The sequence below is a fragment of the Vigna unguiculata genome, chromosome 2 (assembly GCF_004118075.2).
Source record: "Vigna unguiculata cultivar IT97K-499-35 chromosome 2, ASM411807v1, whole genome shotgun sequence".
NCBI classification, from domain to species: Eukaryota; Viridiplantae; Streptophyta; class Magnoliopsida; order Fabales; family Fabaceae; genus Vigna; species Vigna unguiculata.
Window position 1 is genome coordinate 20,064,537 of NC_040280.1, and position 20,220 is coordinate 20,084,756.

The following is a 20,220-nucleotide window of genomic DNA, read 5'->3' on the forward strand; positions in this document are numbered from 1 at the left end:
ATGATTTTTATTTGAAGATTAATTTATAAGTAAATGTTGATTACAAGATTAATTGACTATTCAATCCCAAGTAATATTTGAAGTTCGTACGTTTAATACTTATCTTATTTGAGTTTGGAAACTTCATGAATTTTAAAATTATTTCTATATGAGATTAATTTAGTTTTAAACTAAAAAAATTGCGGTGTATAAAAAATTATCCGTATTAAAATTAATTTAATAATTTTAAAAAGTATTCCAAGGGCAATTTTTTTTTCTTCAAAACTATAGATTTTGCAAACCCGAGGGAAAGTAAGAAAGGAAAAAAGGAAAAAAAAAAACTAAACTCTTCATTATACAAGCCAAACAAGCCCTAACTTTGGGGGAAAGCGCTTTTGAACGTGATTCTTTCATTGCATAGACGATAGATGCAAGGCAAATAATTTATAATTTATAATAGACGAAGGAGAGAGCTGTGTGTTTAGGCGTAGACATGTATCATCCAACCAGAGGTGGCGTTCGTGGCGGTCGAGATCGTAAGTTTTCTCTGTTCTTCTCTTGTCCCGACACGTTCAATTTTTTGTTATTTTCCATCTCTCTCTTTGGGGTATCGAATTGTTTTGGAAATATGTCAAATTGAAATTTCAAGAATTCGTTCTCGAATTCGGTATGGTGAACGGTTTCTACAAATTAGGGTTTTGTCTTTTTTATTTTATTTTTATTTTTATGTTTTCATGAGTAGATTGATCATATTGAACCCTAGAACTCTGGGGTTTACAAAATTCATTCTCAAGAGTAAAATCTATGTTTATAATTTTAACTGCTTATATATGAATATGAGATTTTATGTTTGTTTGCATTTTACTTTTGATGGCCAGAGTTCACTTGGGACGATGTGAAAGTTGATAAGCACAGGGAGAACTATCTTGGTCACAGTATCAAGGCTCCTGTTGGAAGATGGCAGAAAGGTAAAATTGATTGTTTATTTCAACTCCGCATTCTGTTCATTGGGAATTTTGAATGTTGTTTTTATACTCTAGCATGTAGTAGCATGGAGACAAACCATTAGTTAGTTACATTTGCAGACGCTGGATCATGATGCCTGGGGGATATGGGTGCCCTTGATTTGTAATTCTGATTATTTGGGGATTCATAACATAACATGCTTTTAATTGGTATTTATAGTTTTATGCTTTGGATTGACTAATGGAATATTTAAACTCTGTGCTGAACTAAACCCGAATTGATAAGAGTTCAGTTTATATGTTAATTTTTAGTTGCATAGTATCAGACTTCAGTCCACAGTATTGGGAGAATATCTCATTGTTCTGTTATGTTATTTAAAGGCTATTGTTCTACCTTCTCTCCCTTCTAAGATATACTACAATGTGTGTGCATTCTGTTTAAACATGAAAAGAAAAAGAAGAAGAGGTATTTCTACCAAAACCACCAAAGTTTCCTTATGATATCTTTTTCAATATGGTTATTCAAACAGTTTTTTGTTTATAGTCTTGATTAAATGTTCTAAACTTATGTTTGTCTTATTCCCTGTTTGAGTCAATTAAATTGGTCACTTTTTGGTTTTCAAAATCTACTGAAGTGGCTTCTTTTTTCAATAGAGAACAATTTGTGTTCTATGTAAAACAAATTTGGCCAAATTACACTAACATGAGCTTCTTCTGAGTGCCGGACCTCCTCTTCTTAGTCTATTGTATAGGAATTTATTTACAACTGCTATTTAACTCATTTTGGTATTGGATCTTAGGTTATTTCATAATATTTCTGTTAATGTGTCATAGAAGTATATAAGCGTAGCATATGGCATGTTGGTGTTGCTGACATTTTTTTCATTGTATTTAGAAATGAACTCTTACCTATCCAATGTTACTTTTGAAGATCTATTTGATTTACTTGAATTGACTGATAAGAAGCTGGGAAGTCTGAAGAAAGATAATAGACAGACACGCAAAAGAAAAAACTATTCCTCTGCTTCCTGTTTCTAAGATGCTTAAAAAGGCTCGAGACAAGAGCATTGTAGTTATTTGAACACACGAGTTTTAGCTACTCTATTGCAAGATTCACTTTGTTTGTTAGCTACCATGATTATGGTTTCATCTCTCTGTCCTGAACCTGGTACGGAGGATAACACCTCTTTTCATTGAATTTATTCTATAGATTTCTCTTTGATTAGTGTAGTTCATTGGTCAAATTTTCTAGCAATGCGCAGTTTGTCATTATCTTAGTAAAAGAGCATCATTGAATCTCCTCCTTTGATTCAACAGGGAAAGATCTTTTCTGGTATACCAGGGATAAAAAGTCCCAAAATGCTGAAATGGAAGCTGCAAAAGAAGAGATAAAAAGAATTAAGGAAGAAGAGGAGCAGGCAATGAGGGAAGCACTTGGCTTAGCTCCCAAGCGTGCTAATCGTCCTCAAGGTAATCGTTTAGATAAACACGAGTTTTCGGAACTTGTAAAGCGCGGGTCTACAGCAGAGGACTTAGGGGCAGGTCATGCTGAAGCAGCAAGGGTTCAAGGTCTTGGTTTTTCAAGGTAAAGTGACTTAGAAAGTAAAACATTTTTAAAGCGATAAAGTAGATTTTATTTTCTTTATATTTAATTTAATTTTTGCTATTTTCTGTTTCAGTTGTTTCTGATTTTTTTAGCTCATTGTTTAAAATAAAATATAAAACCGTTTATGTAATTTTACCTAACTGCTAAGTTTTTGAGACAATTGGTCCATGACAAAAATGTTGAGACGACCCTCATTGGCGAGCAATATGGACAAAATATTTCTTCAAAGACTAGGGCAATCCTCATGTTTTTGACCTCTGGGAGTAAATTAGGTCCAAGTTCATTTGTAATATGGTATCTGAGCTTTTCCGATCGTAATGTTGGGGCACTTATAGATTTTTAGTCTTACAAAGTTCATGCACCAAATCTCCTATCCTTTGGTTTGAGGGGTGCGTGAGGTATCACATATTGGCTAGGAATGTAGCCAAATACCCCTTATAAAGACTTGGAATATGAATGGGTTAAGATTTCTAGTGCATGTCATTGAAATGATTGGATTGGGAATGACTTGCTGGGTTTGCTTGTGGTCACATCATATGGACAAAAAGATTATTATACTATATGGTGTATTGTATTTCTCATGGTGACTTTCTGAAGATCGATGTCTCATAGATCATAAGCATCTGAATATTGAATGCCCAATTTAATTTTGATGTCAGAATTTATGTATGTTGAAGCATCAGATGGTCCAAAAAATTGTCTAGTTACTTTGGTTTTATCAGAAAATAAGCTGCCGCCCTTTGTGTAAATTTTTTATGTATCAGAGTTCATATTTGCTGAAGCATCAGATGGTCCAAAAAATAGTATAGTCCTTGTAATTCATGGGCTTTTATCACAAAATGGGTAATCACTCCTTTGTTTATGATTTCGTAGAACAGGATGTGGTCTTACTAGAGCTTTATTTAGCATATGTCAAAAAGTGATAACCCAATGGTATTTGGAAGAACTGACATGCAACATGGTGAATTTGTCTTTAGGATCTTTCTGTTTCTTCTTTTTGTACTTGTGTAGTTTTTCACATTCGTTTGTGAAAACTTATCTTTTAAAATATAACAGATTTAGTCTCTTGAAGATATACTTCACACCGAGTTTGTTTACCTTCTAAACGAAACTATTATGCCACCAATCGTATATTCTCAAGGAATTCCCTTCCAATATTCTGTTACTTACATTTCCTATGGTCTGTAGGGAACCACGCCCTTGGGAAGAACCTGGTTCTTCAAAGCCTTCAATGGATGATGCACCAGCTGAGGTGGAAAATGTATCTATTCCAAATCAACCAGCAACGAAGACGGAAGATGGTTCAGAAGATGAAAGTAGAAGAAAGAGAAGACGAGAGGAGAGGAAGCAGGAGAAACATGAAAAGCGTGAGAAGAAGCATTCTCGGGAGGATAGGAAGCAAGAGAAACGTGAGAAACATGAGAAACATGAGAAGCGACATTCTCGTGATTCCGATGACAGGAAGAGGCACAAGAAAGACAAGGAGAGGAGGAGACATGATTCAGATTGATTTTCTTATGGGTGTGTGTGTTGTCATCATCTATGTGAATTAGCATGTTTATTTCTAGTTCCATGACTCAATATGGATGGTGTATCTTGGTTATTGACAGTTCTAAAGGCCTGTATGTTGGCACTAAAAATCAGGCATTCGTTAAATTTGGAATTTGTGATGAATGGAAATGAAGCCAATCACTTGTGTTTGTATAATATCACGAGTTCTAGCATAGCCAAGAATAATGTTTCTATCATCATCTCTCTAGAGATGCAAGTATGCTCTAATCTTGGGAGAGAGAAATCTCTTTGTTTTCTTTACTCATTTTGTACTCTTCTGATTTAGCTTTCAAGAAACGTTATGTTCTCTTATGTGAAAGCACAGGTTTTGCTCCCTTTGGAACCCTTATTTGAACACTTCTTTGTTGCCTTTCAGGGTCTTGGGAGATAGTCCTATGAAGTCCACGTTTGGATGTTATATCTCCACAGAAAATGACAGACAAATAATTATTACAAAACTTGTTTCTTCAATCACTTCCTTGCTCAAATTGAATAGGCACAGGAAAGAGTGAAAGTAATATTTCCTTTTTAACCTCGTTTTATCCATGCTTTTAAGACTCATGGGGAAATGCAATCCAACTATGAATTGAAACTCACTTAATTGAATTAGACATGTTTCAAATATCATTTTGTCTACATAATTTTTATTTTTATTTTATCTTTTATAATATAATTATTAATTAATTTTAAAAATATATAATTATTAATTGTTATTTTAGAAATAACTGTCACATGTTTCTATTTTTTTTTCTTTTTCTTTTGTATTTTTTATAATTTTCATTGTTTTTCTCTCATGACATTGTTTATAGTGTTTCTCCCTTCAGAACTTTTTATTTTGTTTATAGCTTTTACTACTAATATTCAGTCGAAAAGTTCATTTAATACCTTCCAAAAACCTAATCTAAAATGTAACCAAAAAAATAAGAGATATCGTGATTTTTTTTCTTAATTATAGAAGTTTCGCAACCAAAGCATATCTGTCCCAACAAATTGTGGCCAGATTATCCTAAACCCTGAAATTAAGTAGCTTTACGGTATCCTCTATCATGTTGAGAAATCTTGTCCTTGAAGTAAAATTAAACAAATCAAGTTCTTTTGTTAAGTTAACGAAATTCGAAAAATTAGTTGTTTTTTTTTTCTTAAATCAATAAACCAATCATCTCATTTTTTTTTTCCTTTTTTGTCAATTTTATATTTCGTAACTAAAGTGTTTAAGAATTTTTAAATGTATCACGACTTCGTGTAAGATCCTATCCTGAATATGCACCAAATACCGTAATAAATCAAAGGTAAAAGATCTTTAAATTTGAAAAATCAATACTTTATTCGACATTCATGAGGAAACTTTTAAAATATTCACAATTTCTCCAATTCCTAGTAAATATTTTTTTTTATAAATCAGTTCTTGCATTCTATGCTGAATTTTCTATGATACTATGTTTCATATACAATTCAAAATACATTGTTTCTTTGAATTGTGGCTGTAATCATGCAGTAAAAAGTGGGGTTTCCCTACTCATCCTTGTCCTTTTCCTCATCGTAGTAACTGAAAGGATGAGGAACAGATTTGAAGGCACGGTAGTTTCCAACATTGTTCAAGTGTTCGTTCTCCAACCTGAGTCATTACAATGTGTCATGCAATCTAATAAAGCCAATGCCATGAAGTTTTCTATGTCAAGAAAGTTACCTGAAGAAGTTCCAAATGCCACGCCGAATAATCTCAAGGCAGGAAGTAACTGTAATTATTGCCACTTTACGAAGGGGACTCCAATCCATTTCAAACACCAATTGCATCCATGAAATTCTAAGAGCTATGTCCACAACCTGTGAGTAAATTTACAAGAGATTGAATTAGCAATGTAATATACAAGAACCATATGCAGAAGAACACACACCCTTTTGGTCAATTTTACAGTTACCATGGCTATGAAGTAGATACTTCTGTGGGGAAGTATTAGTTTATCTCTCAAATAGGGGTTGTTTGAAAGCCTTTGCAGGAGCCCCCAGTCCTTAACAATGTCCCAATATGTGTTCTGAAGAACTGCCAGTGCTGAAAATACCAGTGCCAACACTTTCCAACTGTTTCCCTTCTTTAGTTCAAAGGCTGTCCGAAAGACCATTGCAGTAATTGTTGAGAGATAATTTAAACTGTTGAATGCACGGTTGATGTCTCCCTCTTCGTAGAATTGACGCATGCACTGCACAAACAAACATGATGTAACATGATTTTTGCTGTAGTATAACTGAGATATCAAAATTCAATGATGTCTAATATGAACTTATTTAGAAACATCGAATAATGTTTAACATGAGCTTATTTGGAAACGTTTGTCTATGAACTTATTTGGAAACGTTCAGTGATGTTTAACATGAGTTTATTTGAAAGTGTTTAGTGATGTCTAACTTAAAACTTATTTGGAAACGTAAAGTTGCTTTTTTTCTTTTTGTATTTTTAACAATTCTCTAGGTGGTGTCTTCAATGATGATACTTTGAAGTGCATAACACTTCACCTTATAATTTCAAAGGAGAAGATACTTCGTATATTTGTCACAACAAAAACAATCACAGATATTAGAATGCATATGGAAAGAAAAGATTGTGTATATGGACCTGTGCTAGGCGAAACCAATAAGGAATGATGCCAACGATGAAATACTGTATGTTATAGATACCACGAGTGTGACATTTCTTTTGCCTCCTTGAGTGTTCTCCAAGCCCATAATAGCATATGTAAAGCTCCACACTCTTGAATGCTTGGAACTGAAGTCAAAATTAGAACATGGAATGATATATCAGAAACATTCCAATGTCTGTGGAATATGAATCTATGGGACCAAAATACCTGGCTAGTAAGCTGATCAGCCAAGAAGAAATCTGCAAGACGAACCTGCAAACATAACTCAGTTTTGTGTTATAAATAAACTTTTCCATTAAGTAAAATTAGTTTATGGATAAGATAATTTACAGAAACCATATCAGATTTTTAAAATGTATATAAGTTAGCTTTAGTTTCTGGAACAACTCTTCACTTTTTTCATCTTATTTAACTCTATGGAATTCTTCCTGTTTCCATCATTACCGTGAAAAAAGGAGCACATATACAGCGAAATAAGCATCGGATAAAGAAGAAACGACTTGAGCGGTATAAGATGTTCAGAGGGCAAAAGGTAATCAAAAGAACAAGCTGCACAAGAAACCAAAAGTTTAATAAATTGAATTACTGAGAGAAAATTTTGGTGAGGATGAATGAACAAGGCAAGAAGTACTTTTGAAACTATATTTGAAATGGTCAAGTAGTTGGTTGAATCTTACAACAACTAAGATTAGAGGAACAAGTTCAGTGAGTGTCTTATACTGTTGACTCCTTGAGTTCATCTCAATCTGCAAATTTATGAGGAAACATAATAGTGCTACCACTGCAAGACCAGAGGTCAGAAGGAAAATTTGTCTGTAGTCCAATTCAGTTCCAGCCCTGAAGCCAAATAAGAATGGATAATTGACCCGATAACGCTTCCAATAATATGTGTTTGCAGCATACACAAGCATATGTAGAGTGATATATCCAAAAAGACTGCAAAAAATACTCTCATCTTAAGAAATAATATGGAATGAACAGATCAAACAATCATGAATATTATGTAGACAGAAAAGAACAAAAGTATTTGTTATAGATATGCAAAATGGTTCATTAAAATGCATTCACCTGTACAGTGGGAAAATGTTTTCCATGTAAAATGTTCCCTTTTTCTTCTTTATGAATTGCTGAGATGTTATTCTTAATATAGTAGCAACCAATAGAGCAAGAAAGCAACCACAAAAGAATCCTACAAGTAACAATGCAAGGTACTCGTTATCATAATACTCAACACATAGCTTAGAGAAATACTTCAATTCAATCATTTACATAAAACTAAGCAACAGAGATTCTATTATTTAGTATTTACCTGTAAAAAATGTAATGCTTTGCTTTTCTGTTTTTGCTTTTTGCCTTAATAACTTCCTCCCCTTTTTGTGATTTGAGTGTGTGAAGTTTCTGATGAAGGTAGACTCTACTTTCTCCAATAGAAAATTAACCTAAAATCAGATGAAAAAAATAGGATTTGTAAGACGATTGGGATATCTTGATTGATGTTGTGATTATAACAAACATATGGTTCAAACCAACCTCATCAGAACTTCCTAGATAGGAATTATCCACTACTGTCATGTAGGCTGTAGATGCTGCCCTTGATGTACGCTTTTACAAGTAAACATATTTAAGAAAATAAAATGAAGTTAAACAAAACTGTCAGAATTGTGCTTCTGATCAGAAAAAATGCATTTCAAAATGCCTTCAGTCTAATTTAAATTTGTGAAGAATGTAACCAAGAAAACTGAAGTATGCTTCTAACCTTTTCATAGGTCTTCATGATCTTGGAAAATGCTGACAGGTTCATAAAACTGTTGCATTCATTTATATAAATACCAAAGAACATTAGAAAACTTCATTTTGAAAATGCAAGACCATTTGGTTTTACTAGAATTTATAAGGTTCCATAGTTTGTTTATTTTACCTGTAATCTTTGAGATGGAGGAGTTTCTGATAGAACTCAACAAACACAAGTCTTAGTTGCTTTTCAATTTTTTTCAGCTCCTCTTTGCTGATGCTCAATTCATTATCATTATCACTGGAATCAGTAAACGCTTTTTTAATTGTTGATTTTGGAGATTGAAGAGAATCATCAACCTTTACATGCTCAAGGATTTCCAAGGGATCTCTTCTTTTGTAATTATTGTGTGCTTCTACTTGCTCCTCATGATGATGAATATTTCTATTGGTTTGTCGAACAGGATCAACTTCAGGGCCTGTCATAGAATCCTTTTGCTGATGATTTTGATCTGCAGCCTCTTTAGGTGAGGAGACAATCTGCTTCAACTCTACAAATTAAGGTCAAACTCAGTCTTCTAGACACTAAATGGAATCTAAAAATTAATTTTACTGATAACAGTATCACCACTATGAGTCTCAAGGAGTTCTTCTGAATGAAACATCCTAGACATTCTCACCTGCATGGTGACATAGAAATCATATAATGAATGCATATGTTTTAGACCATATGTGGTCTCAAATCTTTCAAATACTAATTTTTATTTTCTTTTAACTTTGTCCCAATTCTCACAACACAGGAAAACATAAGGTTAAATATAGGAAAACATAGGGTTCAATATGTTTATGGAATTTATTCCTATAAATTATATTTAATCTAAAATATAGTGGATGTACACATATCAGATTTTGCCTCAAGAAGCTTACAAGTCCAGCCAATAGTATAATTATTTACCAAACAGACTATGAAACTAGTGCTTGAATTTTCAATTTACCTGCATCAGGACTTTTCACCTTTACTCTTAGTGCAACCAAAGCCTCCACCTGTTTACTCAAAAGGTTGGATTCATGGTTGGCTGCTTCCACCTGATCCTTGTAAAATGCATTGACCTTGTTGAGCTCTTCATCAAGCTTCTGAAAGAGTCTTGCCTCAGCTTCTCCTCCTTCTTCATGGAGCTTGTGAAAGTCTGTCTTATATAACTCTTTGGAACCTTCTTCTTCTTCTAATGTCTTAACTTCTATAACCTCTTCTTCAATATTCCCCTCTCTCTGGTGATTGCTACCCTGCAAGTGAATTCCACTGAATGCTCTTTCAAGTTTCAGTCTGTGCTGCAATGACCTGTTGTGTTTACTTTGTTTGCTACTTTTCATCTCTTTCAGTATTCTTTTCAGGCCTTCATAGTCCATGTACTCTTTCTCCCACTCAGGCACCATTTGTTGCTTAAAGTCTTTCGTAAATGTCATCTTTCCTCTGTAAGAAACGTTGAAAAATGTTATAACAAAGAAAAGATCATACAAGAAAGTTCAACATGTAACATATACAAGGAAAACAACATCTTAGGAAACACTGAAACAAGAGTCAACACAATTTGCAGCCTAGATTTTCCTGATATGTAGCATCAACAAGTCAATTCCAACAATTCATTCCTATGATGAGAAATAGAAATGCAAAATTATTTAATCATTAGAACTTGGAGTTTGATTATTACCCTAAATCTGGACTTAAATGATATTCAATCGTATGACATCTCTTCTTAAGAAGGAAGATTGATGATTGGTATGAGTTCCAAAATTCAGTGTTTCAAGAATGATTTTGATGAAGTTAATATAAGACTATTACTTAATAATAATAATAATGATAATTAGATTATAAAATTTATCCTTCTAATATATCAATCATCATTGAATTATCCTATCTATTACTAATAATTAGTAATAATGATAAAAGACAAGAGACTAGCATTTCACAGTCCAAACACAGTGTCCTTAAGGCTTCAGAATTTTTAGTTTGAACTTTGAAGATGGATTCATGTAGTAGCAAATGCAAGGGATTTACAATCTAGTAAAGATAAGAACAAAAAGTAACACATGAAAACCAAGAACTTCGTAATTAGATGCAACATGTTCGTACACTAAATTTACAACAAAGGGGAACTGAGAAGTATACACAGGCTAGCTACAACAAGACTATAACAAAGCCAACTTAAATGATTAAGCACTTTATCTCATACAGAAACTCTGTCTATTTATATATTTATATGAATGTGTAAACAAAGAATATTCGACACTTTTTAGGAGAACGTAATTTGAAGTAATGTCGATGATGTGTAGGCAAAAGGAATGCTCGTAGACAGTGTTGCATGTCTTCTTTGCTATTAAACTTACACGTGGTCCAAAGTGAATATCATATGCAGCTTACTTAATAGTTACTTAATTGTTTTAGTGTTTCATCATAGTGACATGTTGCAAAGGTAATTTATACTTTTGAACATATTAAATTCTATTATAAATAAATAAAAAGTTTTTAGCCTCTAAATATATTTAAAATTAAAATTTATTATTTAAAATTTTAATAAATTTTAGTTTAAAACTTTATAATTAATAAATATAAACTTTTTAATTTAAGAGTGTTTTGTTAATAATTTAAAATTTCATTTGATACGAATTAAAAAAGTATATTTATTTTACTTTTAAAGTTTAAGAATTAAATTGTATAAAAATTTAAGATATATAACTATTTCCGGTGTAAGGATCAAGCACGTTGACACTCAAATTATCCTCTTTTTCCCTCTATGCTTTTTCCCAAGTTACCTGCTGTGTCTGCAATCTTCATTCTTCCTTGATCGGTCGAACGGGCGATCGGTGTACTTTTCTAGAAGGTTTCGATGTTTAAGTCAGTTTTAAGGTCGATCGGTTGATAATTATAACTGTTGCAATAAATGCGAATTAAAGATCTTCACCAACCTACCTTTGGCCTCTATTTATAGTTTCCGGTGTGGGCATGTAATTAGGGCTCCTTATTCACGGCCCAATAATCCCTTAATTATGATTACTGACTTGTTTTATTTTAATTAATCTGATTGATTGATCCAGGTTTTCCTCTTGGTCGACCAACCAATGGTCGCATGGCCTGACGGGTTATCTTTTATGGGTGAGTAGCTTTAAATGATTAAGTGTGTTTAACTCGTCTGACCGATGGACCGATCGCCTCCAACTCTGCTACAAGGTCTATCCGTAGCTAGCAGCCTGTTGCCGCTTGAGTTTGGTCCGTTAGGTCGATGTACCGATGAGCCGTACAATACACAAGAAGGTTTCTGGAAAAGGACCACTGTGTCGAGGGGCCGGTGGGCCACACAGTACAATAACAATTTTTATTTGTGTTAAATTATAAAAATTAAAAATATATTTAATCTATAAATAAATAAATTTAAAAGTATTGTTTTATTGTTTCAAAAATATTATAATTATAAAAAAACATAAAAGGACTTTGAGTAGTAGAAAATATATTTTATGTTTATCTGTGTACTAATGTAATGTAGTTAGAAGAGCGAGGATACTTAAAATGTTACATATGTTGTGTAATCATTACAAGATATTGACGTAATTACAAGATATCGACGTAATTGAAGTGTATAAAGTGTATAAAGTTTTAATGTAATGAAATAAAATACTGTTTTTTAACAAATTTAGAACTATAAAAATAATACTTTTTAATATCTTTTTCATAAATTACATTATTCAAATTTTGAACTTTTATCATGAATTTAATGTTTAGATCTGTACAAGTGTTCCCAAAAAAAAAAACAGTGTCACAGACATATTACATACAGATTTGTCTAAAGGTATTTATATTTATATATAGATTTAATGCTTAAATTATTTTTTTAGTCTTGTATTTATTAAATAGTGTCAAATTAATCCTTGTTTTTGTAAAAATATTTAATTTGGTGTTAATTTAATCAAACGATGTTAAAGTCAATGTTACGTGTCAATTTCTAATTTTTTTGAATTTTTTTAAATTTTTAATAAAAATGTCAATTTTGGTAAGAATATCATCATAAGATTTATACAAAATTAAATTGAGTGTCAATTCAAGGAGAAACAATATTACTTCATTTTCTACAAAAAATTGGACTAAATTGAAACTAAAAACAAATATAGGGACCAAATTGAATCATTTTGAGATGTGACACAAATGTGAGGTAACACATGTAAAAAATAAAAAAATAATAAAAAGTTAAAAAAAATAAAAAAATATTTTAAAAAAAAAACTAGAAATTGACACGTTTCGTTAACTTTAACCTCGTCTGGTTAAAATTAACGGCAAGAACTAAATTGAATCATTTTTAAAAAAATGAGGACCAAATTGAAAAAAAAAAAAAACTTGAGAACCAAAATGACACTTTGTTGTTGGTTATGTACACGAATTAAGCCCACAATGGCACTTGGTAGATGTATATGGTAAGAGCACAACAGTTACCTATAACATGGATTCAGATAACCCAAGGATCACTGAAGGTTGGTTTAATATGAGAAATTTGTATCAAATTCAAAGTGATTCTCACATCCAGTTTCAGTATTTGGGAAATTCTTTATTTCACCTAATAGTGTTTAAAGGTGGATGTACAACAAGTTTGACAACATTTATGCACCGTATTACTCATCAAAATACAATATCTATATTTTCAGTGAAATTGACAAAGTATCAAAACAAAGCAAGTCACTTGTTATATTCCTTCTTATTTATTCTTATGCTTATTACTATAATTAAATTGAAATACTTATACTAACAAAAAACATTTGAATCATGTAGGATTTGCTATCAAAGTTTGCCAATTTCACTCGGGAGGTGAAGGTTGAAGACGTCTTTCTTATAGAGCCTAAAACTATAGTGAATTGCAAAATACTAATATTGAACAAACAACGAAGTTCAACAAAGATAGGTCAAGGTTGGAGGCTATTTTGTTCTGAAAATGAACTAAAAGAAGGAGATATTGTTGTCTTTCAAGCAAACAATAATGATTTCATCGAATCAGATGTTGAAGTCTTCGTTAATGATTGTTGTTGTGATTAGATTAAGCATAATTTTGTAATATTCATCAATTATGGTCATTGAACTTTGTTATATGACAATATAGTTGTTTATAATAAATTGTTAAACTTTTTTTAATAATTTTATAATTTATAATCATTATTAAAAATAACAAAAAAACTAGTTATTTAAAAAATAAAAGGATCAAAAGAATAATTTAACCAATTTATTTTATAATTTCTCCGCAACCTCTTATCTAATAAAATATAGTTTTCATTACTTAAAATAAAAATACTCTAGTGTACTTCTTTCTTAATATGCACAATCTTATTTACGTATTGTTACTACTATTATTTCAACAATTTAAAATATCTGTATATTGAATTTTGATTATTTGCGCTGTCCGAGATGGGTCAAACCAAACTCTCCACAAAAATACGTCGTATTTGCACTGCAAAAGCCGTCATCAGCAAGAGGCGCATCGTGGCAGTTAGTAGAAACAGCGAGAACGGAGGACAATAGCAAGAAGCTAAACGATGTCGTTAATGCGCGGAGATTTGCTTTCTCAAACAAGGAAGCTCGTGAAGGGTTTGGCCAAGGCACAACCCGTATGGCTGAAAGCCATGGAACAGTTTGTCTTCTAATTCAGATTCATCATTCTCTTCCATCTTTTCCTTTGCATTTTCATTTTCCCTTTTCCATTTCAGAATCCCCTTCTGGGTTTTTCTCATCCACCCCTCTTTTTCCCCAAAATCCTACCTTTTTACTTTCCAAATCTTATTAATGTCTTTCTTTTTCTTAATTATAATGCTCGGAATGCTCAATTCTTCACTCTTGCTCTGCACTGTACTGTTGATCATTTTTGGGATTCAACGAATTTTTTTTTCAAGGTTTATTTGAGCCTGTCGATTATCGTTTGATGGCTTTTTATTTTTTCCAAAGGTTTGAAATTTGTATAATGTTTTCCTTTTGACTGTGTTACCAGGGCGCCACCTGCAACATTTCCTCGAGTTGCAGAAAAAATTCCGACCATCACTCTTCCTGAGGATGCTTACGTGAAGAAGTTCTATAAAAAGTATCCGGAATCCAAAAGCCATGACCCCATTAGGTATTGTCCTTTTTCCTTGTCTCTAGTTTCTGTTCCATTTGTTATGTTCGAGCCTATTCTTGTTTCTGTATTGCTGTAGATTAATTTTTTTTTCAATGTTGCCTCCATTTGCATCAAGAAAACTTTAATTAGGCTCTAACCCATGTCTACCTTTTGATGGAGGTAAAGCAGCTGAAGCATCAAATGAATTAATAACTTATTCAGATACATGATTAATGTTTGGACAGGTTTCATGCTTTTGACCCTCCTCCATCTCGTATCTTTGCCTTGAGGGTTCTTGAATTGAAAGAGCATGGTGTTAGTGAGGAGCGAGCAATGGCTATAGCTGATGTATGTAACCCAGTTTGGTTCCTGAACAAGTTATCTCTACAATTTGTTCCTCTAACAATGAGTTGATTGTTTTTCTTTGATTCTATCTTTGTAGATGGAATATCTGACAGAGAAGAAGGCGAAGAAGAAAGCATATAGCCGTTTGAAGGAAATTGCACGTATTCAAGGAAAGAGACCTCCTCCAAACCCATATCCTAGTGCTATCAAGGAGATACAAGCTGAGGAGAGGAAATATGTTCGTGATCGTTTCTTCAATCCCAAGATGCTCGAAATTGTGAAGCAACAGAAAGCCGAGGCAATGGAGAGATTCAATGCGCGTGCTGGTGGTGATTGGTGACTTTTATGGGGGAAACTTACACTACATTCAATCTCTGCCTCTCACAATAATGTGTATCATTCAATCACTGAAAGCTGCCTATTTCTTCCCTCATATGAGGTGAATATTTACTTGTTGTAATAGATAAATTGCAATAGAGCATTACAAAACTTCATGTGAAGGTCATTTCTTCCAGGCTACTCAAGTTTTGTTAGAGCAGCAAATACTTGCCTTGTGTTGAGCTCTCTCTTTTGTTGAATTTGAACCGTAACTAGTTTTTCTTGGAGTGCCTTAGCACTTGTCATTACTCGAATGTGCTTCCTTGATAAACATGCTTTGATTACTTGCTACACAGGGTTGAAAGTATCTGCAGCGCCAATTATTGATAAAAAAATGTGCTAGTACTATTTGAGTTTGACTAACCTTAAATCATCACCTTTGAATTTGTCATGTAATCTGGTATAATTTGTTTCCTCCCTATTCACCGATTTCATCAAGATCGAGTTTCCAGTGCGAACGGTTGCATTGTTGGTTGAAGATTTGGAATGTTATCTCGGTGCAGCTAAGTGGTAATAACTTTGTCGGTCTTGCTCTAAAATATTTGGAAGAATGGCTTCCTGAGAGAACTTCCAATGGCTGAATCATCGAAAGTTTTTTATGATTTTTTTTGGGTTAAAATTGTTGTAAAGAGAAATGATGAATTGGGGTTCACCAGAAAAAGATCGCAAGGAGAAAATATCAAATAAAAGAAAATAAAAAAATGTTAAAAAAGTGCATAGTTTGTATGCTAAAAAAGGTTTTTCAAAAAAACTTCTGCGCTGTACTCGTTTGTAAGATTGATTCCATTTGAATTATAACATATACTCCTCCTTGCAATAATTTTTGGAGATATTACATTATCTATAGGAATCTAAGTTAAAGGAAAATATATATCAGATAAAACTAAATAAAGCAATCACTTGACTAGTTTATGATATCGAAGATGATATAAATTGGGTTGGTCTGTGGAACCTTTCGGCTTAGTACAACACAGTCTATCAAACAAACTGTACTAGAAAAAGGAAGTAATGAAGACAAAAACCGAAAAAGTAGAACTCAGTCAAAATCTTAAATTACGAATATCTTCAGAAGAATCAATATGTAGATGTGAAAGTGTTTGGTGAAGCCGTGTCAACTATGCAGAAAGCACTCGAGGGAAAAAAAAAATCTCAACCTCAATGAGAATTTGTCCTACAAGGTAAAAACAAATGTAGAATATTAATATGCAGGTGCTATGCAAAGTGTGAAGTCAGTAAATATATACAACAGCAGAAAGGGGTGGCGTACACGAACTAAAAGATTGGTTACTGTTCGTTTCTGATTTCTTGGAGGGAAAGCGATGCCATTCCTTTATCTCTTTCCAAGCATCGTTGATTCTGCTGCTTAAAAGAACTATTATGTTAGGTAAAGAATATAAAAGAAACATTATTGTACGTAAAGATATTCCTTTATTAGTGGACACTTTCATAGTTTTGGTTTTACAAAATGTCTGGACTGGAGCAAAAGAAGCTCACAGAAATGATTGGATTTGGATTTATTAAATCCTTCTCTCCCCAAGTAAAAAAATAGCAGCTTGTATGCACATGTATCAGTTTCTTACATCTGTCCCCATCCAATGATATCAGGACAAAACATTGATCCTTATGCTTTTTATGTTTTCTTTTGAAATAAATAATATATATTAGTGTGTGTTTAAACTTTGAATGGGTGGATAAAGTGATTGAAAAATGAAACATAAATTACGTATGCAAATTCTTCATAATTTTTTATTGGAACCGCAAAACTACACCACACAAATTTGCATCCAATTCCAAAGGAAGAGAAACAAGTGAGACCCAATAAAGTCATTCCCAACCATGCTTTGAATTTGTGATGTGTAAAATTGGATCATATTTCAGACAACACCATTTTTCTTTCCTTACAAGGTGACCTCATGCGTGGAAAGTGGGACAAACCCATCTGAACCATCCAAAATAAATCCTGATTTTCTTGGGCGTAAATGCACACCACCACCACCCTTTGAGTCTTTTGCCAACATAGCACAAACCCAATTTTTTCAGAGATTACAAACACAGCACCAATGACTCGTTATTAACATAAAAATAAAGAACACCCTCTCATTCGCTGCGTTTCTTTTCCTCCCTTTTTGTTAAACTTGCACCACACAAACGCATCCGTTTTTGTCTCATTCAAATTCCCTCTGCAACTTCTTCCCCTGTCACCGTCCATTCAATTGGTCCTCAAAGTCGTGTTCCGCGTGCAAAACTATTCAACAGCCCCACATTGCTCGTTTCACAGCCATGGACTTGGCATCACCATCATCATCATCAATGATACTTCCTTCATTGCAACCCCGTAACACCCTTTCAAAAGTTTCAATCTTCCAACATTTCACCCCTCCGACAACCTTGTTTCCATCACGGGCATGTTCCTCCAAACCCAGCCCCACCATCTCTCCGGTGTCCTCAAAGTTCCCGTCTTTCCTTCGCTGCTCCACAAAACCAGACACCAGCGCCGATAGCGAGACGCAACACAACAAGTCAAACAATGAACCCAATTCAGTTTCCAACTCCCAAAGTGTATCACAATCAGATTCAGCAAAATGTGAAGCATTTTCTTCTTCACGACCTTTAGAATCATCGCATTCCTCTTCCTCAAGAGGGTTGGTGTTGGATTTGGGTCCTTCAAACGCTTGGGACAGTGCAGATATTGGGTCCCCAGTGGTGAAGAGGTTTCTGAGCGACGAAGAAGAGAGATGGTACATGTGGTACCACGGGAGAGCCAAAGGGCACCCTTCTTTCGATTTGATAGGATTGGCGATTTCAAAAAATGGGGTTCATTGGGAGCGTGGGGGAGGGCCAGCCAGGTCAAGTTCTGATGTGGGGTTTGTGATGAGTTGTGGCAAGGATTGGTGGGGTTTTGACACTGGTGGCATTAGGCCTTCTGAGATGGTTATCATGTCAAGTTCCAGGGTTAGAGCTTCCAGTGCTGTTTACTGGCTTTACTACACTGGCTATGTTTCTGACAGGGTGGAGTTTTCTGATCAATCTTTGGAGTTCAATTTGGAAAACCCTGATGGAATCAATGGTGATGTGAGGTGTGGTAATGGGAAGGTTTTGAAGTCCTTGCCTGGTTTGGCTATTAGTCAGGATGGGAGGCATTGGGCTAGGATTGAAGGGGAGCATCACAGTGGAGCATTGCTTGATGTTGGGTCTGGAAAAGAGTGGGATTCTTTGTTTATTTCTTCCCCACAAGTTGTTTACCATGGGAATGGTGACCTGAGGATGTATTATCACTCATTTGATGTGGAAAAGGGGCATTTTGGTATAGGCATTGCGAGATCAAGGGATGGAATCAGGTGGGTGAAGTTGGGGAAAATCATGGGGGGAGGGAGAGATGGCTCCTTTGATGAGTTTGGAGCAATGAAACCGTACGTGACAAGGAACCGGAGTGGCGGGAACTATGTGATGGCATATGAAGGTGTTGCTGCTGATGGGAGGAGGAGCATTGGTATGGCTGTATCTCCTGATGGATTGAAGGAATGGATGAGACTTCAGGATGAGGCAATTTTAAGGCCTTCAGAACAAGGTTGCTGGGATGATAAGGATGTTGGATCTCCATGTATGGTTGAAATGGGTGCTGCAGGAAATGAGTGGAGATTGTATTATAGAGGTGTTTCCAATGGAGGAAGAACTGGAATAGGAATGGCTGTTTCAGAAGGGAAGGATATTAGAAGTTTTAGAAGATGGAAGGTTTTCCGGGTATAATAAGCTAGGTGTATCCAATGTTTCGTTTACAGTTATTTAAACATAGTCTCTATTCTTTGTGAATTTGAACTTTTTTTTATGGTTTGTATGAGTAGTTTTGTGTTTAGCCTGATTGTTGTACAGTTTTTGAATTTGTCCTAATTTTTGTAATTATGGTAAGTCTTATTGCTCTGAAACAGCAGCAGAATCTCCAAGCCTTAAAATTAACTTGTCATCTAATACAGTGTCGGAGAGCAACTATGTAAGACACAATCGAGCATTATATTTTTGGTTTATTATCATCTGATTGATTTTTTGGTTTATGTTGTTGCAAAATCTCTTCTCAAGAACTTCCAAAATTGCTATGCAGTCCCCTGTTTAGTAAATGCCATGCTTGAGAATTAACTCTAATAGTAACTGTGTTGTACAAATCACCTCAATGAATGACCACTTAATTCTATAATCCTCGTCTTTTAAGGTGAGTTCTTGCATTAAGTAATCACGAGGTTATGATTTGTTAGACATTCCTGCAAGAATTGCATCTTTGTTTGCCACTTTATCTGTTTTGGTATGCGTGTGTTGAGAGTATATGCATATTTTTCTTTGATGAAATGCTTCTTTGGATACTAAATATAATTCAATGGTTGGTTGAAAGTAATGTTTAATAGTTGGTTGTTGTTCCCTTTAAATGGCCAAAGTCATGTTTGGACTCTACATCAAATTCCCATGTAGTTCTTGATGTTGATTCTGTTGCACCTACCATGTAAACTTGGTTGTTTCTTGAACATATTGCCCAACAAACACAACCTACCTGGTTCAAAGCCATGGAAAGTAACAGTTGATTTCTTTTCCTCATTCAGTATTCTTCAATTTTGGTTTATGTTAACAAAGTGTTTTGGTTTCACCATCTCATGTTATTGCCATTTCATGTAAACTTATTGTTTTTGCTTGAGACATTCTTTTCTGGGTTAAATTTTTCACTGGATCAGTTTTGATACATAAACCAAATCAAAAGAATATAAAAAATGCTTTCAATCGGATTAATTTGGACTTACTTATAATGCATGACTGAGTAAAAGTAAATAAACTTTTGGCTATTTAATCCAGTAAACTAAGCAGCATGTTAAATTAAAACCAAATCTCTAGTTAGAATAAATAAATGAAGCACTTTGATGGGTCTT

General features: G+C 33.8%; 4 protein-coding genes across 9 annotated transcripts; 3 read left to right on the forward strand and 1 right to left on the reverse strand.

Moving 5' to 3' along the window:
• Positions 1-321: 321 nt before the first annotated feature.
• Positions 322-4,362, forward strand: LOC114174322 (multiple myeloma tumor-associated protein 2 homolog). 2 transcript variants are annotated; one of them, XM_028059154.1, is made up of 4 exons: positions 322-515; positions 858-947; positions 2,262-2,529; positions 3,739-4,362. In XM_028059154.1, exons 1-4 carry the CDS (start codon positions 473-475, stop codon positions 4,058-4,060), a joined length of 723 nt encoding a protein of 240 aa, XP_027914955.1. In that variant the 5' UTR covers positions 322-472; the 3' UTR covers positions 4,061-4,362. The 2 variants fall into 2 exon arrangements, with proteins under 2 accessions (XP_027914955.1, XP_027914956.1); XM_028059155.1 differs by lacking the exon at positions 322-515 and adding an exon at positions 1,876-2,112.
• A 1,157-nt stretch (positions 4,363-5,519) lies between these two features.
• On the reverse strand, positions 5,520-10,724 carry LOC114173269 (phosphate transporter PHO1 homolog 10-like). 4 transcript variants are annotated; one of them, XM_028057545.1, is made up of 14 exons: positions 10,636-10,724; positions 9,464-9,939; positions 8,656-9,019; positions 8,494-8,542; positions 8,268-8,339; positions 8,047-8,176; positions 7,806-7,926; positions 7,415-7,673; positions 7,182-7,286; positions 6,945-6,989; positions 6,713-6,862; positions 6,021-6,299; positions 5,789-5,925; positions 5,520-5,716 (listed from the first exon to the last, which is right to left on the reverse strand). In XM_028057545.1, the coding sequence occupies exons 2-14, from the start codon at positions 9,930-9,932 to the stop codon at positions 5,614-5,616; spliced, it is 2,283 nt and encodes a 760-aa protein (XP_027913346.1). In that variant the 5' UTR covers positions 9,933-9,939; positions 10,636-10,724; the 3' UTR covers positions 5,520-5,613. The 4 variants fall into 4 exon arrangements, with proteins under 4 accessions (XP_027913346.1, XP_027913347.1, XP_027913345.1 ...); XM_028057546.1 differs by having other exon boundaries at positions 7,415-7,574; positions 10,600-10,707; XM_028057544.1 differs by having other exon boundaries at positions 10,600-10,707.
• A 3,160-nt stretch (positions 10,725-13,884) lies between these two features.
• On the forward strand, positions 13,885-15,561 carry LOC114172233. 2 transcript variants are annotated; one of them, XM_028056837.1, is made up of 4 exons: positions 13,885-14,131; positions 14,486-14,608; positions 14,836-14,938; positions 15,033-15,561. In XM_028056837.1, the coding sequence occupies exons 1-4, from the start codon at positions 14,037-14,039 to the stop codon at positions 15,273-15,275; spliced, it is 564 nt and encodes a 187-aa protein (XP_027912638.1). In that variant the 5' UTR covers positions 13,885-14,036; the 3' UTR covers positions 15,276-15,561. The 2 variants fall into 2 exon arrangements, with proteins under 2 accessions (XP_027912638.1, XP_027912634.1); XM_028056833.1 differs by lacking the exon at positions 13,885-14,131 and adding an exon at positions 14,137-14,390.
• A 1,595-nt stretch (positions 15,562-17,156) lies between these two features.
• On the forward strand, positions 17,157-19,101 carry LOC114169412. The gene has a single exon (XM_028054557.1). The coding sequence runs from the start codon at positions 17,594-17,596 to the stop codon at positions 19,058-19,060; it is 1,467 nt and encodes a 488-aa protein (XP_027910358.1). The 5' UTR covers positions 17,157-17,593; the 3' UTR covers positions 19,061-19,101.
• Positions 19,102-20,220: the final 1,119 nt, after the last annotated feature.

Excerpts from the sequence above, each read along its gene's own strand:
- LOC114173269 (XM_028057545.1), bottom strand. The coding sequence starts at position 9,932 with ATGACATTTACGAAAGACTTTAAGCAACAAATGGTGCCTGAGTGGGAG. Across the intron at positions 8,177-8,267 it reads ATCTAGGAAGTTCTGATGAG|GTTAATTTTCTATTGGAGAA; the intron begins GTTGGTTTGAAC and ends ATCTGATTTTAG. Across the intron at positions 7,287-7,414 it reads TTCCTCTAATCTTAGTTGTT|CTTGTTCTTTTGATTACCTT; the intron begins GTAAGATTCAAC and ends TTTCTTGTGCAG.
- LOC114174322 (XM_028059154.1), top strand. The coding sequence starts at position 473 with ATGTATCATCCAACCAGAGGTGGCGTTCGTGGCGGTCGAGATC. Across the intron at positions 948-2,261 it reads TGTTGGAAGATGGCAGAAAG|GGAAAGATCTTTTCTGGTAT; the intron begins GTAAAATTGATT and ends TTGATTCAACAG. Across the intron at positions 2,530-3,738 it reads CAAGGTCTTGGTTTTTCAAG|GGAACCACGCCCTTGGGAAG; the intron begins GTAAAGTGACTT and ends TATGGTCTGTAG.
- LOC114172233 (XM_028056833.1), top strand. The coding sequence starts at position 14,284 with ATGTCTTTCTTTTTCTTAATTATAATGCTCGGAATGCTCAATTCTTCA. Across the intron at positions 14,609-14,835 it reads AAAAGCCATGACCCCATTAG|GTTTCATGCTTTTGACCCTC; the intron begins GTATTGTCCTTT and ends ATGTTTGGACAG. Across the intron at positions 14,939-15,032 it reads GAGCAATGGCTATAGCTGAT|ATGGAATATCTGACAGAGAA; the intron begins GTATGTAACCCA and ends CTATCTTTGTAG.
- LOC114169412 (XM_028054557.1), top strand. The coding sequence starts at position 17,594 with ATGGACTTGGCATCACCATCATCATCATCAATGATACTTCCTTCATTG.